Source organism: Silene latifolia, chromosome 5 (genome assembly GCF_048544455.1).
Source record: "Silene latifolia isolate original U9 population chromosome 5, ASM4854445v1, whole genome shotgun sequence".
NCBI classification, from domain to species: Eukaryota; Viridiplantae; Streptophyta; class Magnoliopsida; order Caryophyllales; family Caryophyllaceae; genus Silene; species Silene latifolia.
This window is the reverse complement of record NC_133530.1, coordinates 70,003,756-70,014,371: the sequence shown is the minus strand read 5'-3', so window position 1 is coordinate 70,014,371 and position 10,616 is coordinate 70,003,756. Positions and strand designations below refer to the sequence as shown.

Here is a 10,616-nt window from a genome sequence, read left to right as displayed (position 1 = left end):
TTGGACATTTCAGCAGTTTCTGAAAGCAATGGGTGGTAAAGAACCCAATTACATCATCAGTGACCAAAATGCCGGAATAATAAATGCAAACCAGGTGTGTTTGGAATATCTTACTTTTGTGAAACTGGTTATTTATTTGGTGAATCTAGGAACATTATTCGTGAATCTTGAAGTTTATTTTGTGAATCATAGAGCGTGTTTTGTGAACTTATATGGTAATTTTGTGAAACTTGATCATAAGTGGTTGAAATCATGTGCTTTGCTCTTTTCCTTATTTTGTGAATCTTAGGGCTTGTTTTGTGAATCTTAGATCTTGATTTGTGAAACACAAAGCTAATATTCTTAAACTTGGTCATAAGTTGTTGAAATTGCTTAATTTTTTATTTCTCTTATCTTGTGAATCTGAGACCTTGTTTAGTGAATCTTAAAGCTTGATTTGTGACCATAGAAGATAATACTCTGACAATAGATAATGTGGATTTTGTGACTTGAAGCCGTGTTCAAAAAGCAAGACATCGCTTTTGCATGTGGTACATTATGAAGAAAGTAACAGACAAGGTTGGGAGCACAATTTGCAAAGAGACTGATTTCTTAAGTCGTTTGAACAATGTTGTCTGGAGCGAGGACTTGGAGCCTGAGGAATTTTAAGAGAATTGGGCTAAGGTCATTAGCGAGTTCTCGTTAGAAGGAAATAAATGGTTGACTGGCAAGTTTGTGGAACGAGATCAGTGGACACCCGCTTATTTCAGAAATGTGCCGATGGACAACATTTTAAAAACCACACAAAGATCAGAGAGTTCGAATAGCTTCTTCAAGAGATTTGAAAATAAATATGGGACTCTCGTAGAATTTTGGATGAGATTTGAGAGTGTCATGGACCAACAAAGGCACAATCTAAAGCTTCTTGAAGCACAGAGCCACAACTCAATGCCAGAAACGCTATTCAGGTCAAACTGGGAGGCCCATGCAGTGAAGGTCTATACACATGAAGTGTTCTTTGACTTCCAAGAGGAGGTTAAATTTTCGGTATATGCGTGTAGTGTTTGTGGATACACCTCACCAGATCCAGTAACTAACTTTGAAGTTTCAATTGTTGAGGACGCAAACAAGCGAAACAGATATGCAGTTGAGTACAATAGGAGAACAATGGATGTCCGTTGTACATGTAAATTGTTTGAAAGGAAAGGTATTTTATGCAACCACATCATTTGGATTTGCTCGGGAAAGTTGAAGGAAATACCTGAGAAATACATTTTGCGTAGGTGGAGTAAGAATGCACTCAGAAACCCGGTTTATGATTTGAATGGAAATCCGCTGGAAAACTATGATCTTACTGGTAATAGTAAATTTGGAATGTCTCGGGTGTGGTCTGAGATTTACGCAACTGTTGGTATGCTCAAAAGAAAAGAAGAAGAGTCAGATATGAAAGAGTTTGCCAAGCTAATTAAAGAATTCTGAGAGAAGTTGGAGCCAAACCCAAAGCCTTTGACCAAAGAACAAGAATTGGAGGTCCTTCTCAACTGCAAGGCTCCAAAAGAAATCAAGATCTTACCACTTAAAGTCGCTAGAAACAAAGGTAGTGGTAAAAGGATGGTGAGCAGCAAAAATAAGGCAATTATGAAGGCAAAAAAACCTAAAAGGTTGTGTGCTAAGTTTAAACGCATGTCACAACACGATAAAAGAAATTGTCCAAATGAGTTTGCAGAGCATCCTCCTGAGAATCAAGTATGTATAATTCTACTATTGTCTTTCCATTTTAGTATTACTTGAAAACGCAACTACTATTGTCTACTAATTCTTTTTTTTTTTTTTTTAAAAGTATCTAATCAAGGTTTGATTCTTCACATAGGGAGACACATCAGAAGAAGAGGAAGAAGGGGAAGAAGTCGAGAATGAAGAATGATGTAAAGGAGTATTCTTAAGCAACGAGAATAGAGATGACGATTGAAGAAGACAAGTTTTGATAGTTTTATTTTGGTCAATGTTGTGAATCCTGGACCTTATTTTGTGAAACTGGAACGTAAAATTGTGAAACTTGGTCCTGAATCTAGCATCAAGCATTTTTATCATTTCAGACCTTATTTTTTGAATCTCAGACCTTATCTTGTGAATGTCAGACCTTCTTAAGTGAATCTTAGGGCTTGTTCTGTGAAACTTGGTCGTGGTTTAAAATCACTTATTTTGCTCTTAATTTTATGAATCTCAGACCTTATCTTGTGAATCTCAGACCTTGTTCAGTGAATCTTAGGGCTTGTTCTGTGAAACTTGGTCGTCGTTTAAAATCATCTATTTTGCTCTTAATTTTGTGAATCTCAGACCTTATCTTGTGAATCTCAGACCTTGTTCAGTGAATCTTAGAGCTTGTTCTGTGAAACTTGGTCGTGGTTTAAAATCATCTATTTTGCTCTTAATTTTGTGAATCTTGGGCCTTGTTTTGTGAATCTCAAACCTTGTTCAGTGAATCTCAGAGCTTGTTGATTTACTTACGACGTTTATTTGTTTTTAATGTTGTGAATGCTAGACTTTATTTTGTCCAATTGTTTACTTGCAAAGTTTGTGAATCCTACGGAAGGTGGAAGGTGATTTAGTGAAACATGAACTTAAATGTGGGAAATCGTATAACAGTAGTCCAAGCCAAGCTCAAATTGCTCAACTCAATGTCAAATTAGCTACATAAGTCACATAAGTGACCCAAAAAAATTATTATGACTTTACAACTATCAAATATCTTTACAAGAGTTGATGAAGGCAACAATCTTTACAGGAGCCTCAACCCACTTTTGCATAATATGACTTCACATCATCCCATCAACTCGGACAATTGTCTTCTTTAATTAAACACCTGTACAACCAAAAACAAGTACAATCGACTTATTTACGAAATATTCGCCAAAGTTATGAAGAAATGAACTTCACATCATTTTTAAGACAATGAAGTGTACCTTTTTAGTATTTTCATCCCATCTAAGTAGTTCCAACATGATCGATTTTCGATATTGTGGCAATTTCTACAAAGAGTGACATATATTAATGAAGTATATAGACAACCTATCTTTATTTGGTGAATATCAGACCTTGTTTTGTGAATCTCAAACCTTGTTCAGTGAATCTCAGAGCTTGTTGATTTTAAACCACTTATAATGACCAAGTTTCACAAAACAAGCTCTAAGATTCACTGAACAAGGTCCGAAATTCGCAAGATAAGGCTTTATTTTCGTATACTAATGAACTTACCTCAAAATATTCACTTTTGGTCCGTAAAACATCATCATCCAAGGCACTCAACCACTTCAACAGAAAAACTCCACAATCAAAACTAGACAAAAAAAAAAAACAGCAAATGGTTTAAAATCAACAAGCTCAAAATAATAACTATTGATCTGTTAACAAAAGGAAAAAGATACATGCTTATATACCATGTTGTTTGTTGAGGGACTTCGAGATTAACAAATTCGTTCGTGTGCATGAACTCCAAAGATTTATATGACTCTCCCAAAATAGTTGAAACATGATACAACTGAAAAAGAAAAGGCAATAACAAGATCAAAATATATTTTGGAGTATACTTTTAAAAGAAAAGGCAATAATAATATTTTGGAAAAAAAATTCATACAAGCTCTTTGGCATGCTTGTTGTCAGGATCCACATTAATATCCACGCTTAAGTCAAGGATGAAATTTTGTCCCTGCTTTATATCACAGACACAAGCCCACCAATGCTTCGGCGTGTCACTATGCAAAGGGATAAAAACCTGAGATAGTAAATGTACAAGACAAACTAAGAGATTAATGCTGTAATAAGGAAAATAAAGTCCATGATTTACAAAATAAGGTCAAGGATTCACAAAATAACATCCAGGATTCACAAAACAAGTTCCAGGATTTACAAAATAAGTTCACAAAATAAGGTCCAGGATTCACAAAATAAGGTCCAGGATTCACAAAATAAGTTCACAAAATAGGGTCAAGGATTCACAAAACAAGGTCCAGGATTCATGAAATAAGGTCCAGGATTCACAAAATAAGGTCCAGGATTCACAAAATAAGGTTCAAGATTCACAAAATAATTTCACAAAATAAGGTCAAGGATACATAAAATAAGTTCACAAAATAAGGTCCAGGATTCACGAAATAAGTTCCAGGATTCACAAATAAGTTCACAAAACAAGTTCCAGAATTCACAAAATAAGTTCACCAAATAAGTTCCAAGATTCACAAAATAAGCTCCAAGATTCACAAAACAAGTTCCAAAATTCACAAATAAGTAAAATAAACATCACAAATATCTGACCTTGTCGATATGGCTACCATCAACTGGAGTGTAATTGTCCTTTATGTATTGACCCCAAATAATGGGGTTGTTTTCTCGATAAAGACCCTACAAGTCACAAAAAGGCAATTTTAGAAACAAAGCAACTTTAAGAATGAAAAATACTTGAATATCAACGTATAAAGGATTTGAGACTGACAAATATTGTTGTTGGCAAGTAGAGTATATTTGTTCTACCGAGTGTGCACTTAATTCCAAACATATCAATGACCTACAAAATTAAATTTGTTAGGAAACATACACATCGAGTGACCTGATTTTATGAAACGTGAACAAAATGAAACAGGTTGAGTGGCGTGAACAAAATGAAAACATGGGCAGGAAAAGGAAATTACTACTCAGGGGTTACTTACCTGATCCATAATAAGGCCACGCGGTCCAAGGGTCTGCAAAGCATCTCTTGTGACTTCCATCCACGGAGTGGACACCATAACCTCACTTCATTATTGATAAAATGCAATTAGTAGATATATTTATTACAATAAAAAAATCAAAAAACCAAAGCAAAAATATGACATTACTGTTGAGTTTTCTTTGATCTCTTTCGAAGACAATTCATCAATTCCATGTCAGTGTATCGAGGCCATTCTAGTGCATCATTTTGTACTATTTCTCTGGATAGGTTCTCAGAACATGTAGTAATTTTATCGCACGCCCTCAACTCCTTACTGGCAGATGGTTTATCGAGGCCGGAAACAATTGGTGTAGAAGGAGGATCACTGTTCCCTACCACTGGAGGAGGAGGAGTAGAAGTCGCAGGAATAGCTAGAACAGTAACGGTGGGGTGAGTGGGCTCAAAGACAGAGGGGACATCATCAATAGCACTGGAACTTGTTTGCATATCTCTTTCGCTTGTTCTCCTCCTATTGTACTCAACCCACCGTTCTTAATTATGATGATCATCCGCTACCACTGTGGGCTCAGAATGGTCAGGTTGTTCATCATTGACGAAAGGGACATCATCATTGACGGGAGGGACATCATCAATAGTAGTATTATGAGAGGGAGATAAAAGATGATCAGGTTGTTCATCAGCTTGAATACAAGACGTTGAAGGTTCAAGTTGAGATAAAAGATGATCATCAAGTGGTATGATTTGGCATTCTGGTTTTGGTGGTGAACGACGTAACTGTATTGGTTGCAAAGCTTCACCCATCACGTCCAATGCCTCCAACAATTCAGCTTTAGACCACCCACACATTCTCTCCAGATTATCCCCACTATTACCCTCCACACTCTCTTGGACATTACCCTCCACACTCTCCTGGACATTACCCTCCTCATTATTGTCTTGTTGAGATAACCTAAAACCATCAGCCATACCATATACAGCTGCAACTAGTTTAGAAACTGTTGCTGAGGAAGGTAGTTTGCTGAGAGCTTGGCTAGCAAGAGATTTGTACTCCACGAAAGCTTGAGCCATGAACTTTGCGGAAAGCGCAAGTTTATTAACAAACTCAGTAGTACTACCTGAATTGTTAGGTGGAGAAGGATCAACCTTTGCAGAAAGCGCAAGTTTATTAATAAACTCAGTAGTACAACCTGAGTTGTTAGGTAGAGGAGGATCAGTAGGTTCTTCATCTTCATATTGTTGTTGTTCACTCGTTGGCTTTGAAGACTGCCTAAACTCAATAGTAGGAAGCAGCAAAGGTGCATGTGGCTTATGTTGAGTGATGAGCAGTGGAGGCTCAATAGAACCCTTGCCGGAAGTTTTCTTGTCCGAATTTTTGTCATTCACTTCCTCCTTAACTCTCTGGGATATAGCTTCTTTAGTCCAAGTTGAGAGCGTTGGAAACTGCCGAGTAACAAGGCGTGATTTGAAGACATATCGGTCTAGATAAATAAAAACCAAGACCATAATAGGTCCACCAAACCAATTTTCTTTCAGCTTTTTGGTCTCGCACTCCTCCTTTTGCCAAGACACAACTTGGGCAGCCAATTTACGTTTGATGAAATTGCACCAGTTGAATTCGGAGATCAAGTCAGTGTTTACCAAACTTTTAAGAAGTCTCAAACTTACCCGATTGCCTACAACACCGCCTAAAAGAGCATTGAAGATATAAATGATGAAAGTGCGTTTGAAATCATCTCCACCATCTCTTTGTGTAGAGAGCTTTTGCATAATGTCTTTGACCTCAATGGAACTACCTTTGTATTGACTTCTGAACTCCTCCAAAACAGACAAATAAGAAGGGCACTTATCTCCAATTTTTGCTTCAACGACAATGTTTGGACCCATTGGCAATCCCAGGAATAGATGTATATCTTCCTCTAAAATAGGAAGTTTCCCATCAAACAACGATCCTTTTAAGGGGTAATAATTTGAAACTAGCCAATACGCCAAGTGACCCGGAACAACATCTGTTTTAAGATGCAAGAGAGAACCAAATCCCATTTGTTGTATAGCTTGAATCTGGTTATCTGATGGTGGATTGTCCTCGTTGTTGAGAAAATTGTAAAGCCCAGCAGGAGACATCCGAGTCCTAAACACAGGCAATCGCTCTTTATAGGTTCTTTTCTTTTTTTTCAGCGGGTTCACATACTTCACTAGTAGAGGTAGCTCGTTCCGATCGCTTCATTTTAGCTTGCTTCCTATTATGCACCAAGTAAGGCAAAATAACATCAGAACTAAAATCCAAAATGTAAACATTTGAAGTAAGTTTAACAACAGAATATCCTGATACATATAACCTGGCCTTTTCTTAAAAGTGAATGCTTGATCGCATTACCCATATATTAAATTTTTTGATTGAATGCTTGATTGTTCAATGTCTTTTTCTTGGGAATGGAAGTGTTATTAACAAATCTTCAAAATATCCTGATACATACAACCTGGCCTTTTTCTTAAAAGTGAACTCATAATCTTCACCAATTTTTTTTTTAATTATTTGAACTAATAATCTGATACTTTATTTAATGAATCTCAGCCTTTATTTAGTGAATCTTAGCCATTATTTAGTGAATCCTGGGCCTTGTTTTGTGAATCTCTGTTGTTAAACGTTACTGATGCAATTTATTTATTTCTTTTTGTGTGAAGCAGAGACCCTAGTTTGTGAAACTAGAAGGTTATTTTGTGAAACTTAATAACTAATATACACAACCTGGGTAAGATTAAAAACTGAACTAATAATCTGAACCAAAAAGTGAACTTGTGAATCTCAGTCCTTGTGTTTGTGAATCCTATAGCTATTTTTGTGAACCCTTTAGGAATGACCTATTTTGCTCTTTTCTTATTTGTGATCCTCAGACCTTGTTTTGTGAATCTTGAGGCTTAATTTGTGTAACTCGAAGATAATATTCTGAGACGTTTTATTTCTAAATCACCTATTCTGCCCTCTTCCTTCATTTGTGAATCACAGACCTTATATAGTGAATCTTAAGCCTTGTTTTGTGAATTTGAGATGTGACTTTGTGAACTTTTTATCTTCTTAGGTATTGAATCAAATGTCACCAATGCCTCGTGTCAGTTGTGGTGAGGTTCCTTGCTCTAATGTTGGTTCTGGTCAGGATGGTGACGGTTCTACTACTGTCTTAACAACTCTTACAATGCCAACTATTTCCACACCTACTACTTTGGTAACTTACACACCGGGTGGCACTGAGCAATGGATAAGTAGGATTGAAGAGAAGTTTACACCCGTGGTTGGCAAAACATTTGTGGACTTAGAGTCATCGATGTTGTTCTATAAAATTTATGTTATTGCTTGTGGGTTTAAAGCAAGGAATTCTTCAACTAAGAGGTTTAAAGATGGTGTTATTCGAACAAAATACATGGATTGCCATCGTGAAGGTTTTAATAAGAGGAAAAATCGCCCTCTCAAAGCTGATGCAAAAACAACAACCGTTGAAACTGGTGACAAAACAAAAGCTGGTGCAATAAGTGGAAATAGAAAAACAGCTCCTAAAACCGGTACAAAATGCAAATGAGATGTAGCTACTGAAAACTTAACCAACAATACATTTTAAAACTGGCAATATAGAAGGATAAGATAATGAAACATGCATCCAAAGAACATGTATCCAAAGAACATGCATCCAAAAGAACGATAAATTAATCACAAAACCATACGCAAGCAAGCTTACAAAAACTGGCAATATAGAGACTACTAAAATTGAACGAAATAAGCAAGAGAATCGAAATCTACTAAAAAAATGGAAAGGAACATACGAAAAAGAGGAGAAATCGACTTCAATTATGCTCGCAAAAACCCTAAACCCTCAATAACAAAAACCTGCATAATAAAAACAATAATTTGATGAATTAAAGAAGTTGATCGAAAATTATGGTGAAAAAAACGAAACAAAAGGAGGATGAATCGAAACTTGAGAAAGTAGATAGAAAATACCTAATTTGCGGATGATAGCGACAGTAGAAACGATAATGCTAATGGCAGACGAAAAGCTCAATGATAACGGCGGATAATGGCGACGACGGAAGTGAAATTGGAGCACCGAATATGGAAGTTGAAGAGAGAGACAGATAGTGAATATGGAAGTTGAAGAGAAAAAGAAGTTTGTATTTCTAATTTTGAAATTGTGAAATTTTGTAATGAATGGTGGATCTTTACTTAAGAAGTTTGTATTCCTAATTTTGTGAATCCTGGAACTTATTACGTGAAAGTGGAGCATGAAATTGTGAAACTTGGTCATGAATGTTATAATCTTCACTTAAGATGTTTCTTTTACTCAATGTTGTGAATCCTGGAACATATCTTGTGAAACTGGAACATAAAATTATGAAACCTAAACCTGAATTCGGCATTAAGTATTTTTGTGAATTTAGTCTTTAGTCTTTTTTATATTGTGGATTTTGTGAATTTAGTCTTAAGTCGATGTCATTGTTTCCGAGTGAAGTAAAGCCTGAATCCAGCATCGTTTCCCAATGAAGTAAAGCCTTTAATCGATGTCATTGTGCCAAAGGTATATCAATCCATTAATCATGTAATGTACATAATACAGAAAAAGAAGCGAATAAAATGAGAAGAAGGCTTGCATTAAACATCTTTGTCTCTCAATAAAAGACCGTCATACAAAGTACAACCGTCTCATCTTATGGTCAAATCCAAGTTTCACAATTTCTTGTAGCATTATATTCTCGACTACTCACTACATTCTCGGCTACTCAAATACAAGACTAAAGACTAATCAATTCATGGTACCATTACAAACAAACAAGGTCGGGAATATGGCCGAATTTCACCATTTCGAATACTGAATACATCAACACAAGATAGATATAGCAGGCCTGCTGAAGCAACGGATGTCCGCCAGTGAACACATATCCATCGGAGAAAGATCATTTGCTTGCAAAAAGACTGTCATGTCATCAATGAAACACCTATACCATCACAAACAAGTAACAATTAAGAGATTTTCACCCAACTTATTTACAAAATGTTCACCCAAGTTATGACCAAATGGACTTTGCACTAATTTTTAGTCAAGGAAGTGTACCGTTTTTGTATTTTTATCCCATTTAAGAAGTTCCAATATTATCTTCTTTCGATAGTCCGGCAAATTCTGCAAAAGAGATTTTCATACAGTATATATTTAATATGTAGCAATGACAAGGTAGGAGGCAAAACCCGTAAATTTATACCTCAAAATATTGACTGTTGGTCCATGAACTTTCATTGTCCAACGCATCCAACCATTTCAGCACATACACTCCACAATCAAAACTACAAACAAATAAACTTGTATGAGTAAAAGAAACATCTCAAGTGAAGATCAACTATTCATAACCAAGTTTCACAATTTGATGTTACACTTTCACATAATAAGTTACAGGATTCACAAATTAAGATAAAGAAATTTATTAAATTCAAATATCAACCATTCATTTCAGCAATATGGGATTGGATACTTGGTTTTAGTCAGAGAGGGACCATTCAGGTCCAGTTTCAACCATTCAAACTTGTATGATAAAAACACAAATATAGCCTAAAAAACGAACATACATGGTTACATACCATGTTGTTTGTTGAGGGACTTCAAGGTTGACAATTTCGTTCATGTGCATCAACCACAGAGATTCAAATGCAGATGAACCACCACAAAGAACAGATAAAACTTGGTACAACTGGAACATGAAAAAGCCAATAGAACATAAAAATATGACAGGGTTTTATTTTTAAGAAACTGCCAATCATACAATCTCTTGGGCTGTGTGGTTATCAGGATCCGCATGTAAATCGGTGCTCGAGTCGAGGATGAAATTTACTTTTTGCTTTAAATCGCAAATGCAAGCCCACCAATGATGACACTTATCGTTACGCATAGGGATA

General features: G+C 36.0%; 1 protein-coding gene across 1 annotated transcript; it reads left to right on the top strand.

The window, feature by feature from the left end:
- Positions 1-873: 873 nt before the first annotated feature.
- LOC141655506 (protein FAR1-RELATED SEQUENCE 1-like) lies at positions 874-1,458 on the top strand. Its single transcript, XM_074462583.1, has one exon. It carries the CDS (start codon positions 874-876, stop codon positions 1,456-1,458), a length of 585 nt encoding a protein of 194 aa, XP_074318684.1.
- The last annotated feature ends 9,158 nt before the right edge of the window (positions 1,459-10,616 follow it).

Excerpts from the sequence above, each read along its gene's own strand:
- LOC141655506 (XM_074462583.1), top strand. The coding sequence starts at position 874 with ATGGACCAACAAAGGCACAATCTAAAGCTTCTTGAAGCACAGAGCCAC.